We start from the raw sequence: 21,491 nt of genomic DNA, 5'->3' as shown, positions 1-21,491 counted from the left end.
GGGGGAGGGCACACTGAGTTTTCTTTAATTTCTCTTTCCAGGTATGTATTTGCTGTGTTCAAGCCTCTGCTGATCTACTCTTCCAAACAGACATATAAATTACTCCCGAGGGCTTGCTCATCACCCTGGAAAATTTCACACCACAGGTCCTCTATCTGCAGCCACTGAGAAACCAAGACAGCAGAATGGGAATGTCTAAGCATACCATTCACTACCACCCCCATTTAACTTTTCTCCAATTAGGAAATATGCATGAGAAATCCTAGGATATTACTGACCCTCTTTCTTTCTCTCAACACTGCTTCTTTGAGAGTTAAAAGTAGGTAAGGTGGGTGGGGATGTGGCTCAAGCAGTAACGCGCTCGCCTGGCATGTGCAAGGCACTAGGTTCGATCCTCAGCACCACATAAAAATAAAGATGTTGTGTCCTCCGAAAAAACTAAAAAATAAATATTAAAAAAATTCTCTCTCTCTCTCTCTCTCTCTCTCTCTCTCTTTAAAAAAAAAAAGTAGGTAACAGGAGGTCAAGTCATTCAAATTTCCTTCTAATTCCTTTCCCTAAATCTCATTTTTCCAAGTTCATGGTAGAAGTAAGATTACTTTTCTTTTTTTCATACAACTTAAAAATTTTAAACCTTTTTAAAAACTACTTTTGGATATTTGTTAGAAATTGGGGAGGGTTAACATAAATTATCTCTACAAATTTCACCAAAAAGTATATATATAGTAATTTTAAATGTAGCCAAATAATTTTAAATCTTATCATAATATCTGAACAAGTAAACACATTTTAAAGATAGGAAATAAGGTTCCTTATACTACTGAAAACTAGAAAAGAAATTTAATAAGTATAGTGAATAGTAAAGAAATTACTACAGATATCACAGAACTAAAACAGATAATAAGGGCCTGTTATAATTATTTGTCACTAATAAATAAATTCCTAGAAAAATATAACCTACTAAGATTGAATCATAAAGAAATAGAAAGTCTGACCAAACCAATCACACACACAAATTGAAGAAGCAATCATAATTTCCCAGAAATGAGAAGTCCAGGATGAGATGGCTTCAGGCTGAATTTTACAAAATATCCAAAGAAAAATTAATACTAACAAATCTTAAACTATTCAAAAAGTGAGAGCTTGAGGGCTAATTCCAAACACATTTTATGAGGCCAACATCACCTTGATTCCTAAACCAGAAAACAATAGGCCAGTCTCTCTGATAGATTACTGATGCAAAAATCCTCAATAAAATATTAGCAAATGAATCCAAAAATATATCAAAAAGATGATACACCATGCGTCATTCCGACTCGGCTATGGCTCTCAGCATCGAGCAACTAGCACAACACCAGTAATCCCAGCAGATCAGGAGGCTGTGAAGGAGGATCACAAGTTGAAAGGTAGCCTCAGCAACAGTGAGGTGCTAAGCTATTCAGTGAGACCCTATCTCTAAATAAAATACAAAACAGGGCTGGGGATGTGGCTCAGTGGTTGAGTGCCCCCCGAGTTCAATCCCTAGTAACCCCCCTCAAAAAAAAATACATCATAACCAAGTGGAATTTATCCCAAGCATGAAAGACTGGTTTAGCATATACAAACCCATCCATGTGTTACATCACATTAAGAAAAGACATAACATCAATTGATGTGAAAAAGCATCCAACAAAATCCAACTCTTTTTCCCTGCCCCTACTCCCAGTGCAGTGAATCGAACCTAGGGGCCTCATACATACTAGGCAAGCTATCTACCACTGAGATACATCTCCATCTTCCAACATCCTTTCCTGATAAAAACTAACACTTGGGCTGGGGTTGTGGCTCAGTGGTAGAGAACTTTCCTAGCACTGGTGAGGCACCAAGTTCAATCCTCAGCACCACATAAATAATAAAGTTATTATGTCCACCTACCACTGAAGATAAATAAAATTTAAAAAAATAATGGGAAAAAAACCCTAACAATTTGGATATAGAAGTTCCTCAACATAATTAAGACCATTTATGAAAAACCCACAGCTAACATTATAATCAATGAAAGTTCTACTATAATCTGGTACAATAAATTTTTTTCCCAATACTGGGGATCAAACCCAGGGGCTTACTACCACTCAGCTACTTTCCAAACTATTTTTTTGTTTGTTTGTTTTTTATTTTGAGAAAGGGTCTAAATTTGCCCAACGTGGCCTCAAACTTGAGATTCTTCTGCCTCAGTCTCCCAAATCCTTGGGATTACAGTCATGCACCACTGTACCCAGCTCCTTAATATTAAAATTTAAAAAGAAGCTAGGAACACAGCTCAGTGGTAGAGTGGTTAGTTGTCTAGCATGAACAATGCCCAGGATTCAATCCCCAGTACTTCCCAAAAAAAGAAAGGAAAGAAAAAAGAAGAGGCAAAACTCCCCAAAACCCTGAATAGACATTTCTTCAAAGAAAACATAAAAATTGTTAAGTTACATGAGCCTTGCATGGTAGCACATGCCTGTAATCCCAGCAGCTCAGGAGGCTGAGGCAGGAGAGTTGCAAATTCAAAGGCAGCCTCAACAAAAGCAAGGTGCTAAGCTACTCAGTGAGACCCTGTCTCTAAATAAAATACAAAATAGGGCTGAGGATGTGCTCAGCGGTCGAGTGCCCCTGAGGTCAATCTCTGGTACTGAGGAAAAAGGAAAAAATAAATAAATTGTTAAGTTACACGAAAAATTACTCAACACCATTATCAAAACCACTATATAAGGGGCTGGGGTAGTTCAGTGGTAGCGTTCTTGCCTTGCAGGTATGAAGCCCTCTGTTTGATCCTCAGCACCACATAAAAATAAATAAACATACTGTGCCTATCTACAACTAAAAAAATATTTTTAAAAATCATTATATTGGCTGGGGATGTGGCTCAAGCGGTAACGTACTCGCCTGGCATGTGCAGGGCGCTGGGTTCGATCCTCAGCACCACATAAAATAAAGATGTTGTGTCCACTGAAAACTGAAAAATAAATATTAAAAAAAAATTATCTCTCTCTTTTCTCTCTCTCAAAAAAAAATACCATATATAAGTTAATACCTCATACCTATTAGAATGGCCATTATCAAAATATCAAACAATAACAAATGTGGACAAGGGTTTGGAGAAAAGTGAACTCTTGCACACTATTGCCAGGAATGTGAATAGTATATCATTGTGGAAAGGAGTATGAAGGTTTCTGAAGAAATAAAAATATTTTATTATATAATATGAACCAGCAATCCCTCTTATGAACATATACTAAAAAGAAATGAAAGACGTCTGCACTCTGATTTTAGTCAGTATCATTCATAATAGCCAAGATATGAAAAAAGAAAAAAAATCTGTCTATTGATGGATAAGTTGATAAAGAAACTGATGTGTGTACATGTGTGTATACATTGTTCACGTTTAAAAAAAAAATGAACTACCCATTTTCCACAACATGGATGGGCCTGGAGGACATTATGCTAAGTGATATAAACCAGACACAGAAAAAAAATTATCGAATGATCTCATTTACATATGGAATCTTTTTTAAAAAATTCAAATATATGGGGCTGGGGTTGTAGCTCAGTGGTAGAGTGCTTACTTAGCATGTGTGAGGCACTAGGTTTGAATCTCAGCACCAAATAAAAATAAAGGTATCGTGTCTATCTACAACTAAAAAGTATATATTAAAAAAAAAAAAACTTTTTAAAAAATTAGAATATACCCAGGGCATGGTAGCACACGCTTGTAATCCCAGCAACTGAGGAGGCTAAGGCAAGAAGATTACAAGTTTGAGACCAGCCTTAGTAACTTAGCAAGGCCCTAAGAAACTTAGCAAGACCCTGTCTCAAATAAAAAATATAAAGGGCCAGGGATGTGGCTCAGTGATAAAGTTCCCCTAGGTTAAATCCCTAGTACAAAAGAAAAATGGCTAGAGATAGAGAACAAAACAGCAGTTCCAAAGGCAGAGGAAAGATGAAAATAGGATGATGTAGTCAGATGATACAAAGTAGCAGATATGTAGGATGACAAGTTCAAAGATCTGACCTATACCACTAGGACTAGGCAATAAAACCGTATTTGGGATGCATGCCAAGTGGGTCAATTTTAGTTGCTCTTGCTGGAAAAGAGGGGAGCAACAATGGAAATTATGAATATGTTAATTTGTTCAGTACAGTAACCTTTTAATTATTTATATGTGTACCATAGCATCATGTTATACACATACCTTAAATATATGCAATAAATTTATTTTAAAAAAACTTTATAATTGAAAAAAAGTAAAAGAAGAGATGGTAAAGACATTGGAGAAAAAGACTACCACATAGAGGGACTACTCTAACTGATGGAAATTTACTATTTACTTTGAACACCATGGCATTAATATCCCCATTGTTACAAGTCAGAAAATTAAAGCTGAAATAGTCTAAGTCAGAAACTTACAACCCTAGCTGCAAATGAAACTCACCTAGGAAACTATAGACACTAAACTAATACTTGGGTACAACTTCAGAGAGTGATTTAATTGTTCTGTGAGGGGACTTGGTTATCCCAGGTGGTTCCAGTATGTAGTATAAATTGAGAAAGAACATCATTAGTTTATATAAAACAACCAAGGTTACCAGGATTCAAACATAGGTATCCATTATTTCCCCCAACATTAACATTAATGTTGTGGAAACAAGTTTTAAAAACTTGATAACTATTGTGATAACTACTATAGAAGATCAAACAATATAAAGGGCTCAAAATATAAATTATAAATGCCCACTCATATCTTGGTTAGTGAAAAATAATAATAAAAGAAACTGCAAACTAGGCTTGGTGGCACAGGCCTGTAATTCCAGCAGCTCAGGAGGCTGAGGCAAGATCACTTTTGCCAGCCTCAGCAAAAGTGAGTTGCTAAGCAATTCAGTGGACCATGTTTCTAAATAAAATACAAAATAGGGCTGGGAACGTAGCTAAGTAGTCAGGTGCCCTTGCATTCAATCCCCGGCACACCACCCTCCCCCAAAAACGAAATGACCAAATTATAATCCTTTTAAAAATTCCATTACCTGTCAGACCCTGGGTGAAATTCTGAAAGTAAGGAAGGTCGTCTTCGAAGCTGCTGTTGTTGCTGTTGCTGCAAGAGCTGTGATGCCTGACTAACTTCAAGATGAGAAGAGCGATAGTCAGGGACTGCAAACTCCTGATATTAAAATAACAAAAAATTAGCTATTAACCAATAACTGAAAAGCATAATTAATCAAAATAACTAGTTAAGGAAACAGCAATGAAGACTTCAATCCTTCACTTAGCCAATTCTTCCCCATAAAACTAAAACAATCAACATTTTAACTGCTTATCATGAAAAATAACTCAAAATGAAATCTGAAGTTCAGCCTATATTTTATTCATCCCTCTAATAACATATTACTGTAACTCCCAATGTGTACTGTTCACATAAGTAAAATCTCAAACTCTAGTATTCAATATGAAATCCTAGAAAGTATTCCAAACTAAAAATGAATAGTTAGAAGGGCCACATACATAACCTAGTTACATCAATGCATTTTGACAAATGAAGAAACTGAAGTCTGAAAATTAACCTGGTAGTTAAGAGTCATTGTTTTTGTACCATAGCTAGGTAAATGTCTTTATACTTATTTTCCTTTTTGTTTGATTTTCTTTTCTACCCGCTTTCCCTGACAAGAATCACCAGGCCCAAGGCCCCTTGATCGAACACTTGGCCAAACCAAGTTGAGTCTCAGTGTCCTTACAGTCCACTGCTTTGGGCCTGAGGTGAGGCAAAAGAACATCACAGTGGAAGGATGTAGCAGAGAAAAAGCTGTTCACCTCACAACAGCTGGGAAGGGGTGGGGATAAGATAGAAGAAATAGGGAGGAAGAAAGAAGAGAGGGGACAGAGGGAAAGGAGAGGGGAAGAGGAAGATGAGAAGGAAGAAGAAGAAAGAAAAATCCATTGTTGTTGTTATTGTTTTTTAAAAAATAGGGTTTTGTTATGGTGCCTACACTAGCCTGGAAATCCTGGACTCAAACAATCCTCCTGCTTCAGTCTCTCAAACAGTTGAAATTACAAGTGTGCACCATTATACTTAGCTTTAGGCTAATTTGTTTGCTCTTGATTTTTTAGCAAAAGCTTCTTTTCATAACAAATCTATTGTGGTAACTCAATCATAAACAGATGTTAAACACAAAATTACTAAATAACCAAGGAATTTAGTATATATATACAAGATCCATGCCCAAAGGAATTAAAAGTACCCAACTAGACACAAAACAAATTCTCAGGACCACTACTCACAATTATCAAAAAAGAAGCACCCAAATGCCCAAAGACTAATGAATGAATAAATAAAGCATGGTATATCCATACAATAGAATATTATTCAGCACAAGTTAAGAACCTAAAAAAATTATAAGTTTAAAAAGAAAGTTGGATAGGGCTGGGGTTGTGGCTCAGCGGTCAACTGCTTAACTAGCATGTGTGAGGCACTGAGATCAATTCTTAGCACCACATATAAATAAAGTCTATTGACAACTAAAAAATGTATTAAAAAAAGAAGTATTCAGATAAAAAGGCCACATATATTATTCCATTTATATTAAATTTGTACAAGAGGCGAATTCATAGAGATATAAAGTAGATTAGAGATTGCCAGAGGATGCGGGGGGGGGGGGGGCGCAGAATTGAGACTGCTATTAGATATGGAGTTCTGTTTCAGGCGATGGAAATGTTCTGAATTTATACAATAGTGATGATTACACAACATAGTAAATACACTAAAATCCACTGTATTAGACACTTTAAATGGTGGCTTTTCTGTTAATGTGAACTCTGTGCCAACAAAAAATTTTTGAAATCATGAACAAATTAAAGTGAGATGTCCAGAACCTTTCAAATACAAAGTTGAAAACAGACACAAAGTTGAAAACAACAAAGCAAAACAAAACACCGAAGACAAAAATAATTTTAATTCTTTTAAAAGCCTCCAAAAGAAAAAAGAATTTAGGGCTGGGGTTGTGGCTCAGCGGCAGAGCACTCGCCTAGCAAGTGCGAGGCCCTGGGTTTGATCCTCAGCACCACATAAAAATGAATAAAGATATTGTGTCCAACTAAAAAATAAATATAAAAAAAAGAATTTTAAAAAAGAAAAAAGAATTTACATCCAAGGGAATAGGCAAAAGTAGAAAAATACATGAGAATATAATATCTTCAAAAAAATCAAATAGTGATCAGAGAAATTAAAAATTTGATCACTGAAATTAAACAGTTGTTAAACAGAAAGGTAAAGGGCAAAGAAAAAAAAGACAGAAGTTCGCTTAGAGCACAAAAGAGAAAATATAAAATATAAAGATATTAAATAAAGGAGTTAGAGTAATAAGTTCAAATATCCAACTCCACAGGTGAGAGATTTTCTAAGAACAGAACAGAACAGAATTTCTCAGAAGTAAGAAAAAAACATAATCCTTGGATTTAACAAGGCCCAGGGAAAAAGCACTATTATATTTAAAAATTAATCCACACTGGACATGTGAAAAGTTTAGAAACTCAATGATAAAATAAAAGTTTTACTATAATCTCCAAGAAATATAAAACAGGTTTCCTATTAGAAAAAAAGAAAAGAAGGAAGAAAGAAAAAAAAGAAAAGCAGCCTTTTCATCACCAATGAATAGAAGCAAACAGACTAGAGCAAATTCCAAGTCCAGAGGAAAATTACTTTTAATCTACAAATTTTAAAACCAGATCATCCAAATTTTAGGGCTACAAACTTTTCAGAATTCAAGAACTCATAAAAATATACCAACCACATAGTCTCTCTGAAATTTTGGTTTTGGTTTTATTTTGTGGTGCAAGAGACTGAACACATACCCTCACTCAGCTGTACTCCCAGACATGTGAGAATTTCTAGAGGATGAATTCAATAAGACAAATTTGATCCAAAAGTAAAGAGTGAAATAAAAGAAACAATAGAGCTCTATAGCTTCCAGTTTTGAGGAAATAATATTACTCAGAATTAACTACTCATATAATGTAGTAATTAGTTTCACATACTGGGCAACAGGCAGCACAGAACATAATGTCCATGAGAAACTAAACAAACGAGGTGAATCCTACCTGCCATACTCCAGACTTTCTACCTAAAGGCAATTTCCAAACTGCAGCTTTGGGTAGGGAATATAAACACTGCCTTACAGTTGGGAAGAAAGAATGGCACAGGTTTGGAGAAGTCAGATGACCAAAATTGTTGGAGAAGACTTCCAAAGAGAAGTTTTGTTTGTTTGTTTGTGGTAGTGGGGATAAAACCACTGAGCTACATCCCCAGTCCTTTTTAGTTTTTATTTTGAGAGAGGGTCTTACTAAGTTACTGAGGATCTCGCTAAATTCCTGAGACTGGCCCTGAACCCGAGATCCTCTTGTCTCAATCTCCTGAGTTGCTCCAATTACAGGCATGAGACACCATGTCTGGCAGAGAAGGGAGTTATATAAAGATTTTTTTTGAAATATGAATTTCAGTTCCTTTAAATCTTTGAATAGAAAAAGCACAAGGCTGGACAAAAACAATTTTAAAGAAAATAATTACAAACAACTTATGATGAAAGAACAATTAGGGAGAACCATAAAGCAAATAATTCCCAGAGTTCACTTGAGATCAATATTCATTTGAATCTCCTCTTGAAAAAAACCTTTAAAAAAATACACATATACATATATATGAACCCAGACATGGTAGTTCATGCCTGTAATTCCAGCAGCTCAAGAGGCTGAGGCAGGAGGATCCCAGTTCAAACAAAAGCCTCAGCAATTTAGGGAGGACCTAAGCAACTTAGAGAGACCCTGTCTCAAAAAAAAAAAAAAAAAAAAAAAGTGGGGCTGGGGATGTGCCTCTGGATTCAACCCCTGGTACCCACCCCCTAAAAAGTGAAGAAATCTCAGTGACTATACAGACCCTCCAGAGGACAAAAGCTTATAATTAATCAGGGGTTAAATTAGAACACAAAGTCTATTTTAGATCTGCCCTAAGAGATTAAAAACAAGCCTAAAAGGTAATTTGTCTATCAACAAATCCAACCCTCTTTAAAGGAATACAACAAAAACCAACACCAAAACAGTGTATAAAATTCAAATATTCAAATTTCAATCAAAAAATCCAATATCTGTAATGAGAATGTCATTGGATGAAATTAATAGCAGGTTGAAGGCCTGGGGTTGTGGCTCAGTGTTAGAGCACTTTCCTACCATGTATGCAGCACTGGTATGGATTCTCAGTACCACATATAAATAAATGGTTAAATAAAGGTCCATAAACAAGTATAAAAAAGTTTTTAAAAAAGCAGGTGGGAAACTACACAAGAAACAGATCACTGGTTGTGAAAGCTATTGGAAAACCAAACTAATGGATAAAATAAAACTAAAAATGGGAGCTGGGGATGTGGCTCAGTGGTAGAGCACACGCCTTGTATGTGTGAGGCGCTGGGTTCAATTCTCAGCACCACATAAAAATAAATAAAGGTCTTGTGTCCACCTACAACTAAAACAGTACACACACACACACAGAGGAAAGTAATGTCTGATTCCTTCTTTCTTATTCCCATCCCCTTCGTTCCCTTCATTCCCCTTTGTCTAATCCAGTGAACTTCTATTCTCTTCCCACTGATTGTGATTTAGCAACTACATATCAGAGAGAACATTCGGCCTTTGGTTTTTTGGGTGTGGTTTACTTCACTTAACTTGACAGTCTCCAGTTCCATCCACAAATGCCATAATTTCATTCTTCTTTATGGCTAAGTAATATTTCATCACATATATGTACCACATTTCTTTATCCATTCCTGTTGAAGGGCATATCGGTTGGTTCCATAGCTTGGCTACTATGAATTGAGCTGCTATAAACATTAATATGGCTGCCTCACTGTAGTATGCTGATTTTAAGTTGTTTGAGTATATACCAAGGAGTAGGATAAATGGGTCAAATGGTGGTTCCATTCCAAGTTTTCTGAGAAGTCTCCCTACTGCTTACCAGAGTAATTTCACCAATTTGCAGTCCCATCAGCAATGTATGAGTATACCTTCTTCCCCACATCCTCGCCAACATTTATTGTTCCTTGTATTTTTGGTAATTGCCATTCTGACTGGAATAAGATGAAATCTCAGTGTTGTTTTAATTTGTATTTCTCTAATTAGTAGAGATGTTGAACATTTTTTTCATAATTTGTTGACCAATCATTTCTTCTGTGAAGTGTCTGTTCAGTTCCTTTGCCAATTTATTGATTGGGTTATTTGCTTTTTTAGTGTTAAGATTTTTGAGTGGGCTGGGGTTGTGGCTCAGCAATAGAGGGCTCACCTAGCATGTGCGAAGCCCCGAGTTCGATCCTCAGCACAACATAAAAATAAATTAAAGGTATTGTGTCCAACTACAACTAAATTAACAAAATATTTAAAAAAAAGATTTCTGAGTTATTTATATATCCTAGAGATTAATGCTCTATCTGAAGTGCAGGTGACAAAAGATTTTCTTCCATTCTGTGGGCTCTCTCTTCACATTCTTGATTGTTTCCTTTGTTGTGAAGAAGCTTTTTAGGTTGATACCATCCATTTCTTGATTCTTGATTTTACTTCTTACACTTTAGGAGTTTTGTTGAGAAATCTGGTTCCTAAGACAACATGATGGAGATTTGAGCCTACTTTTTCTTTTAGTAGGCACAGGTTTCTGATCTAATGCCTATGTCCTTGATCCACTTTGAGTTGAGCTAACATTATTTTTTTTAAAGTCTTTCTTTTATTTATTTACTTTTATATGGTGCTGAGGATCAAAGCCAGTGCCTCACACATGTTAGGCAAACCCTCTACCACTGAGCCACAACCCCAGCCCCAGCTAACATCATTCTTAATGATGAAAACCTGAAACTTAACTTTTTAACTCAGTTCACATACAAAACTTAATTCAAAACAGAAATGTAAAGCCTAAAATTATAACACTTACAGAAGGAAACATAGAAAGTCTTAGTAACCTTAAGTTTGGCAAAAACTTAAGATACAACTCAAAAAGCACAAAATATAAAAGAATTAGACCTCATAAAAAATTTTAAATGTATGATCACCAAAGGACACTGCTAAGGAAAATAAGGCAGTACTTCTGTATGTAATCTATATATAACAATATAGATATATTTTCTAAATTATTTTATTTATAATAACTAAAAACTAGAATAGGTAACATCCATATCTAGCAATAAAAAGTTAATACTGAAAAATGCCAGACATGACTAAATCTCAAAAATATTATGGGAAGGAAAAGAAGCCATCAGAAGAGTCCATATGAAATGCACAATAAATATAATCTATTATGACAGAGCAGATTGGTGGTTTTATGGGAGGTCAGACCGCTGAAAGTTGGGGAGGAAGACTGACCTGGATGAGGTATATAAGAATTTTCTGGCATGATAAAAATGTTCTTTACCTCCATTTTGGTGGTGAGTTTATGGGCATTTGAATTTGTCAAAATATGTATATATCATAAAATGGCTGCATTATATACACACACAACACACACACACACACAATGAAGTTGCTTTTTTTAAAAATAACCTAGCCAGGCATAGTGGCACACAGATGTAATCCTAGTGGCTCTGGAGGCTGAGGCGGTAGAACTGCAAGTTAAAAGCCAACCTCAGCAATTTAGCAAGGCCCTAGGCAATTTACCAAGACCCTGTCTCCAAAAAAAAAAAGAAAAGAAAAGAAAAAAAAGGTTGGGAATACAACTCAGTGGTTTAGTGCCCCTGAGTTGAGTTCAATTTCTGGTACCAAAAATAATTAAAAAAAATTAAAATAACCTACAAAACTAGTAATCAGAACAGCACTGGAGCAGGAAGAACATGCAACCAAAACTCAAGATCTAATCATGATAAAATTCTCAAACTAGGAACAGAAAGCAACTTCTTTAACCAAAAAAGATTAACAGCAAAACATACAACTAACACACTTAGTGATAAAAGACTAAATATTTCCCTACACAGAACTACCTATGTCTAACCTTGCTGTGTAATTATGCCCACACTTCAGAGGAATACTCAGGGGTATGTAGCAGTATTCAACTATATTTTGCTGATAAATCTGCCTTCTTATTCCCTGTTATGACCATTTAATCTCTTCCTTTCCAGTTTCTTCAAATCTCTTACACCACTATCCCTAGTGTACTCTAAACCTGTAATTTCATCTCATATTTTATTTTTCATAAAGTAAGTCAATAATACAAACTCATCTTCCTGCCATCAAATCAATCAAGAAGGTAGAGGCCTTTATCCTGGCCACCACTTAAGAGAGGCCAAGTTACCTGTACAACTCAAAACTCAATCAGAATATGAAACATAACAGGTCTTGACCTAGAAACTCAAGGCAACTGATTCTTTTCCACAATTCCTACAATCAAAAGACACATACAACCTCTAAAATATGGCAAAAAATGATAATAAAAAGAGAGATAATTAATTCCCAAACTTTGAGTCCTCGTTTTTTCAGAATGATTTTTGCCATTAAAAAACAACAATTACAATAGCAAGTACATTTGGTTTCTGGTCAACAAATGTATTATATAAGAAAAGCATACATACAGATGCAATTTGCACAGCATCTGTTTCTTACCTGCTGGTGGCGAGTGCTGGGAAAGGTGTACTGGACAGAGTGGGGAGGATAACGACTTTGTTCTGTGCTGAATGCTCCTTGGTTGGGAGGATAACCTGAACTTGACATTATCAGTAAAGGAGTCCTCACTGGGCTGTGAGATCAAGTCCAACAAACAATCATGTTTCTAGGAAACCACCTGAACAGGATGAGAAAAAAGAGAATTCATAAGAACTAAAATACTATGCAAAATGTAACTATAGCTATATAAATAAAACCACAATTAGCAGTAAAGTTTTCTCTCATGTATTCACTTCATAGAAGTTGTTGAGGTAGGATAAACATTAATGGGTCTTTTCATTTACACTCTAAAATATTCTTTTAATATATGACTAATGATATAATTAGGTATATAAAGTAAAAAAAAAAAAGTACATAAAATTTTAGCATGAGGTAATGGGGATATAGCTCAGTAATAAGATACAGTATCTGCTTAGTAGGCATTAGGCCCTAGGCCCCCTTCTTTCCCCAAAAAATCTTAGCATTAGACATGGCACACAGTAGCCATGTCTTTCTATAAATAAGAAACATATATATTATAAAGACAAAAATACATGATTCTAAATTTGAGAGTTGTTAAAAAAAAAAAAAGTCAACTGTAAAGAGGGCTAGGTATATGGCTCAAGCAGTAGCGCGCTCACCTGGCATGCGTGGGGCACTGGGTTCGATCCTCAGCACCACATAAAAACAAAATATTGTGTCCATCTAAAGCTAAAAAGTAAATATTTTAAAAAAAGAATCCAAGAATATTTATAAATATTTGTGCAAAAAAAATATTGTCTTTATTAAATAATCACAGGTAGGCCCCAAAATAATAGCATAAGAGGACAATGAGGATGGGCAAGTTTTCAAGAAAGAATAAAGTCTATCAACTCAAGGAAACCAACTGCCAATACTTGTGAGAATCAGAATTTTGGGGGCTGGGGATGTGGCTCAAGCGGTAACGCGCTCATTTGGCATGCACAGGGCGCTGGGTTTGATCCTCAGCACCACATAAAAAATAAAGATGTTGTGTCCACCAAAAACTGAAAAATAAATATTAAAAAAAATCTCTTTTTTTTTTTTTAAAGAGAGAAAAGAAAGAATTTTGGAACACCTTGTATTGTCACTATGAGCTTGACAGCATCTGAACATTTAAAGATTTTTCCTATGAGACTGACTAGTGGTGAAATTAAGAAGTGTGAGGTTTTTATATAACAAAACGTGTCAATATTTGAAATATCTGCATAATTCACATTTTATTCTCCAAGTGACTAATACAGATTGTTACAACATTTTACATGAATGATTTATCTAAAACATGAAGCTAACCAATAAATTTTCATACAGTACATTTTAAAAATGTAAATCATTGGGCTGGATTTGTAGCTCAGTGACAGAGAACTTGCCTAGCAGGTCTGATCCAGCACCACATAAAAATAAGTAAAGATATTGTGTCCATCTACAACATATACATACATATACACACACACATATAATAAACCTACTGATATGGTTTCAGATTCTATACAATAATCAACCTTTAAAAAATTACCACTTGACTGGTTTTGATAGGAAATCAAAGAACATCCTCAATTATATAAAAAGAGTTGTTAAAATACCCCTCCATTTTTCAACTGTATATCTATGGGGTTAGGTTTTCTTTATAAAGTTTAATCAAAACAGCATATTGCAAGATATTGAATGTAGAAATAGATGGGAGAATCAAGCTATCTTCTAAAGTAAAAATATAAAACACCACCACTCTTCTTAACAATTTTTTTTAAATAGTTGTTCAACATAAAGATGTCATGTAATGGGTAGTGCTCAATATACATTGGTGCTAAGGATCGAAAATGGTAAGTACCACTGAGCTACGCCCTCAGCCCTATATAGTTTTTAAATAAATATCTTTAAATTTTCACTTTAGTCTTATTTGATAAACAGCATATATAACTCATATAAGCAAAGGAACTTCATAATCCTAAATAATTTACTCCTCGACGCTTATGATACAGAAAAGAAATTAAGGACACTAAAATCCTCAAAGTAATTTCTGATCTAAATTCTTTTAAAAGACCAGGTAATGTACAATACTTTCAACCTAAGAAAGATCCTAACCACAATCCCCCACGCATAAATGGTAAAATTGAAAGCTTCAACTTACATCAAACTATAGTGATACACGCATACTCATGTTTACAGCAGCTCAATTCACAATAGCCCGACTATGGAACCAAGGTAGATGACTATCAGTGGATGAATGGATAAAGAAAATGTGGTATATATACACAATGGAGTTTTATTCAACCATAAAGGAAAATGAAACGATGTCATTGTTGGAAGATGGATGGAATTAGAGACCATTATATTAGGTGAAATAAGCCATATTCAGGTCAAGGATCCTACGTTCTTTTGAATATGGAAGCTAGACAGGAAAAAAAGGAAAAGCATGGGGGCTGAGGTTGTGGCTCAGCAGTAGAGCATTCGCCTAGCACGTGTGAGGCCCTGGGTTCGATCCTTCTTGCCAACTAAAAATAAATAAATGAAGGTATTGTGCCCAACTACAACTAAAAAATAAATATTAAAAAAAAAAAGGAAAAGCATGGTAGTGGGGCAGGGATCTCAAGAAAATCAAAGGGAGATCAATAAAGGAAAGGGATGAAGGGGTGGAAAGCAGGGAAGGAGGGGGAAGTGCTGGAGAGTGGTAATAGCCAAATTATATCTTGTGCACATAAGAACAGGGAACAGGGGGCTGGGGTTGTGGCTTGGCGGTAGAATGCTCGCCTAGCACGTGTGAAGCCCTGGGTTCAATCCTCAACACCACATAAAAACAAATAAATAAAGGTATTGTGCCCAACTACAACTAAAAAATAAATGTTGGAAAAAAAACAAAAAGAATAGCTAACAGGGGGCTGGGGTTGTGGCTCAATGGTAGAGTGCTTGCCTAGAATATGTGAGGCCCTGAGTTCAATCCTCAGCACCATATAATGATAAATAAAGGTATTGAGTCCATCTACAACTAAAAAATATTTAAAAAAAAAGAATAGGTAACAGGGCTGGGGTTGTGGCTCGGCAATAGAGTGCTCGCCTAGCACATGCGAGGTGTTGGGTTCAATCCTCAGCACAACATAAAAACAAATAAAATAAAGGTATTGTGTCCAACTGCAACTAAAAAAAGAAATTTAAAAAAAATATGTAACAACAAATTCTATCATTATGTACAACTATAATGTACCAATTTTTAAAAAGTGGGGTAAAAAAATAGAAACATTTTAAGAAAGCAAACTACAAACCAGAAAATAACTTCAATGGAAAAGCTCTGCCATATATATATATATATATATATATATATATATACACACACACACACACACACACATACATACACATATATATATTTACATATGTTTATATATATGTTTATATATATATAGAGAGAGAGAGATACAGACATAGATACTGATATATCTTACAAATGGCAAAATTTCATTACAACCTATATATGTATTTTTTTTTTTTACAAATCACTAAAAAAAATAACAAAGTTGTAGGAACATTGGATTAGCAAAGGAAATAATGCTGTTAAGTAACCATAAATAATCATAAAAAAGCAAAAAAAATCACTTTTCCCAAAAACTTAGCAATATATAAAAAAGTACAATAATGTACATTAATAATGTAAATTAATGTATGTATTAATAATGTATATTTAAAAATGTATAATAATGCCAAGTGTTGAAGAAAGTTTTAGAAAATAGGCATTTTTTTTTCACTTTCCTAGTTCATATATAAATTGGTACAAATTTGCTCTCTGAATAATGGCAATTTACGGGCTGGGGCTGTGGCTCAATGGTAGAGCACCTACCTGCCTTGCATATGTGAGGCATTGGGTTCGATCCTCAACACCACATAAAAATAAATAAAGATTTTTTTTTAAAAAATAATAATAATGGCAATTTATACCACATTACTTGAAAATATGCTTTTCTAGGAATTGTCTTAAATATATATACAAAATACAAGCTTAAGAAAATTATGCTTTCAAACAAAAATTTAAGCAGGGTATGGTGGCTCACATCTGTAGCCTCAATTACTCAAAAGAATGAAGCAGGTAGAATACTTGCACCCAGGAGTTGGAGGTCAATCTGGGCATCATAGTGAGACCCTATCTCTCAAAAACAAAAAATAAAAAACATTTAGCCAATAGGCAAAGGCCATATAAATGAGAACATTTTGATTTTTTTTTTTTTTAAAAGAAAGCATGCTGGGGCTGGGGTTGTAGCTCAGTGGTAGAGCACTTGCCTAGCACGTATAAGGCATCGGGTTAAATCCTCAGGATCACACAAAATTAAACAAATAAAGGTATTGTGTCCATTTAAAATTAAAAATATAAAAAACATGCTATGTATAGCATTATCATTTAATTTTTCACATCTGTCATATCTTCACAGAATTGTAACATTCAAGACAAAAATGTCATTTATGTACACACATTTATTGAGGCATATACTACTACGTACCACTGTTCTAAACTGGCATATACATACATCATATATATGTGTGTGTGTGTGAACACAGTACCTTTATTTATTTATTTTATGTGGTACCAGGGATCAAACCCAGTGCCTCACGCATGCTAGGCAAGCGCTCTACCACTGAGCCACAATCCCAGCCCTAAACTGGCAAGATATGCTATCTTATTGTGAGGAGACATAGGCAATAAACAAATAATCATAAAATAATAGGATAAAATGTTATAAATAAAACAAGGCAATAGGCAGACAGAAGGGCAAAAACGGAGGAAGGGATGAGGGGGTAGGGTGAGCATAGAAGTCCAATCTCAGCTCTGATGTGCTCTGGTTTCTTCAAACAGTCCTAATCTACACCTCTTGTTCCAGTGCAGTTATTCTCCATTTCATTCTCAAAATTGTCCCAGGTTGATTATTAAATTATATTCTAAGACAACCTTTGCACTTAAGTTCAAAAGACGAGAATGAAACTATCCTAGAAAAGATGGGATTTTGCAGGTTTTCTAGAAACTGGCATTCTCGCTCACTCTAAACATTAATCCTTTTTCCATCTTTAGGCTATAAACATTTGTTCTGGAATTCTTGTTTCATCTTTTTAAAGACTGTTTCCCAAATTATTAAAATATTATGCCTTCTCTTATACTTCTGATATTATATAGCAGTTACAATGCATAAAGTTACCTGCTTCAAAATAGATAAACTTCAAAAAAAAAAAAAAAAAAAGGTAGGAATTTACCAAATAGTAACATGTTAGAAATACAGGAAAAACATTACTATGACTTTCAATATACATACAATAAAAGCATAAATATGTGTATCATATACATCCACTTCAGGATAATAGTTACATCGAAAGAAGAAAGGAGAGGGGCTGGGGTTGTGACTCAGCGGCAGAGCCCTTGCCCAGCATGTGTGAGATACTGGGTTAAATTCTCAGCACCTCATATAAATAAATAAAACAAAGGTCCATTGAAAACCAAAAAAAAAATTTTTAATTAAAAAAAAAAAAGGACAGAGAACAATGGAGGGAAGGGGACAGTTGTAGATGTCCTGTCCTCCACCTACAACACTTTCTTAAAATAAAAAAATGATGGGAATATAACAATATTAAATTTTCTTGAATATAGTTAGTAGGTAGGTGAACATTTGTTACACAAGTCTCTGCACATTTTTATAGGACTGAAATAATAAATAACAAAAATCATCTTTATTATGAAGAAGGATATTCCCACTCATCCACAACTTCAGACTCATGAATTTGATTCGCCTTTTCCTATGCCATGTCATACTTTTAAAATTACAATAGCATTATGAGGTTTTTATATCTAGATTGGCAAGTTTCCCCGCACTATGCTTTGTTGTTGCTTCTACTTTCAAAGCCTGAATCACCTTTCACAACTAGTACATTTACTCTTTCACACAAGTATCAGGGTCACACTGTCAGGTCCCATAAAATACTGAATGAAAATACTGAATTCATAGTCTGACTACATGGGGAAAAATCTTTATACTATTGAGTACTTCTACCCTAAAATGATTTATATGGTTATGTTCTATGATGGCAAATAAAATGTGTGCATATAATTAAGATAGAATATTATATGTGGTAGAAAAATGTGTGTGGAATATACGTATAAATACTATTGATTACATGTCAAATTTTTATATGCAAATACATGTATTCGTATATATTAGGATAAGAATTATCTATATAACCAGGCACGGCGGCACATGCCTGTAATCCCAGTGGCTCGGGAGGCTGAGGCAGGAGGATCACAAATTCAAAAAACCAGCCTCAGCAAAAGTGAGGCACTAAGCAACTTAGTGAGACCCTGCCCCTAAATAAAATTCAAAATTGGGCTGGGGATGTGGCTCAGTGGCCAAGTGCCCCTGAATTCAATCCCAGGTACCTCCCCCGCTGCAAAAAAAAATTATATATAATGAGAATGAAAATTATATATAATGTCTACCTATTTAATATTTTGTGATCCTTAATAAACTTTTAATTTTGTTTCCACCATTTCAAAGAATTTGGAAAGAGAGCAAATTCAGGGGAAAAAAATTCAGCAAGCCAATCTGATCAACTGCCCCATTTTAATCAAGTATTTACCCAGTTAGGTTTTTAAAATAAAATGCATTAAAAATAAAATTATAGTGGCATATGCCTGTAATCCCAGCAACCTGGGAAGCTGAGGTAGGAGGATCACAAGTTCAAGGACAGCCTGGGCACATTAGCAAGACCTTGTCTCAAAATAAAAAGTAAAAAGGACTGGGGGTGTAGCTCAGTGGTTAGAATGCTTTCCTAGCACACAGAAGACCCTGCTTTTTTTTTTTTTTTTTAGTTGTAGATGGACAGAATGTCTTTATTTTATTTGTTTATTCTTATGTGGTGCTGAAGATTGAAACCAGTGCCCCACGCATGCTAGGCAAGCGGTCTACCTACCACTGAGCCACAGCCCCAGTCCTGGATTCAATTCTTAAAACCACAAAAATAAAAGTTTTCTAGATAAATGACATTGAATCTAAGTTGAAAACAAAACTTGAAGAACTTTTATTTAAAATTTTATCTTATACAATGTGATAATGACTATCATAATTAAATATATCATCCTTACTATTTATTTCATTTTTCTTTAGAGAATGTGAGAAGACTGACTATCAATTCCCTTGGCCTATCTCCCACTTACTTCCTTCAAGGTCCAAGGCATGGAAGTCAGCAAATGTGAGGGTCAGGAGGTTTTGCAATTACCCATACAACACTGATTTTACAGATGAGATATCTAAAGACCAGAAAGATTCAGTAATTCCTCCAATATCAGTTGTCAGTGGCAAAAAAAGGGAGGCGGGGAAGAAGGTAGTGTTCTCTGCAATGCTTTGCAGCTTTCTCAGCAAGTAGTGAATCACATTGAGGAATTGAGGTGTTTGGTGGGACCATACATTAATACCACCTGGGTGTTTCCCCTCATATATATACCTGCACCTCCTTCAGGTGAATAGTGGAAAGCCAACATTTATTTGGCTTTTCTTTTGGGATTTGCTGTTGTATTGGGGAAAGAGGGTATTTATGGGTTTTTTTAAATAATTTTTTGGAAATAAATATTACATGCATGACTTAAGACTTTTTAAATGTATTAGAAAAAAACAAAGTAAAACATTGCCTTACCTCTTGTCCTTTAACTAATACTGTCCTCCCAGCAAGTAACCAAAATTAGTTTCTAGAGTATCCTTTAGAAACATTCTACATATGCAGGAGCATGTACATGCACACACATTTTTCTCTTACATAAATCGTAGCATAGTAGATATATACTGTTCCATAATCTTTCTTTTATTACTTAATATATCTTGGCAATTATCTCATGACATAAATACTTGGTTTTTCCTGTTACTACAGATTATTTCATTATATGACTGTTCATGCATATTTTGTAAAAGTTTTCCAAAGTAATTCTGAAAAATGCAACTCAAGACATCCCAAGTACATAAAGCTATAAATGGAATGAAGAGGCAAAAGAAAAGATCTTAGACCAGGGTCATCTAATTTTTTATTAATAGTGATATATATATATATATATATATATATATGTGTGTGTGTGTGTGTGTATATATATATATGTATATATATATATATAAATATATGGGAATCCATGTATTATGAATTTAGGGAGATTCTAATTTTCAGCAATAGTGAGTCTAGACTCAACACCTGCCCTCAATGACACTCAAATATGAGGTGATTTGTCCATTTTTCACTTTGTTAAAACCTTTGTTCATGTCCTAAGTTTTGTCAAGTTTAACCTAATCTCTCAAAAATAAAATAAAGTCAAGCTTACTTAAAAGTTCTATCAGGGGGCTGAGGGTATAGCTCAGTTGGTAGAGTGCTGCTTGTCTAGCATGCATAAGGCCCTGGGTTCAATCCCCAGCACCATACTAAATAAGTAAATAAATAAATATTCTATCGGTCCAACACAGGAGGCAACTATACAATAACAAAATAAGATTTGCCCCTAATGGCATAAAAATTTATGGGTCACAGCAGGTCCTTCCTGTCCTCATATGAACTGCAGTCAGGAGACCACTATAGCCTGCTTCCTCAAAACCTATCCCTAAAACACAGCAAGTGTTCAGATCCTTTTGTTTTCTAAGTAGCACTCTTCTCAGAAATCTTACAAAGAAGCCGAAAGTATAAAAAATACAAAGGAAAAATATACCGATTCACTGAGAATCTTTTCAGGCTCCCCTTCCCGTAGCTCCCTGTCCTTTCCTCCACCCCTAAAATTCCAATCCTGGGTCACCAAGATACTTCTACA

General features: G+C 34.9%; 1 protein-coding gene across 21 annotated transcripts in view; it reads right to left on the bottom strand.

Annotated features, from left to right (window-relative positions):
- Positions 1-21,491, bottom strand: part of Ncor1 (nuclear receptor corepressor 1) — a 153,011-nt gene that overhangs the window by 116,741 nt on the left and 14,779 nt on the right. For all 21 annotated transcript variants that reach the window (XM_071603044.1, XM_071603048.1, XM_071603058.1 and 18 more), the window contains exons 2-3: positions 12,632-12,809; positions 5,044-5,177 (exon numbers count right to left, since the gene is read on the bottom strand). In XM_071603044.1, coding sequence (XP_071459145.1) covers positions 5,044-5,177; positions 12,632-12,739 — 242 coding nt within the window. In that variant the 5' untranslated portion in view covers positions 12,740-12,809. The remainder of the gene's footprint in view (positions 1-5,043; positions 5,178-12,631; positions 12,810-21,491) is intronic.

The sequence above is a fragment of the Marmota flaviventris genome, chromosome 17 (assembly GCF_047511675.1).
Source record: "Marmota flaviventris isolate mMarFla1 chromosome 17, mMarFla1.hap1, whole genome shotgun sequence".
NCBI classification, from domain to species: Eukaryota; Metazoa; Chordata; class Mammalia; order Rodentia; family Sciuridae; genus Marmota; species Marmota flaviventris.
This window is presented reverse-complemented; position numbering and strand designations above follow the sequence as displayed.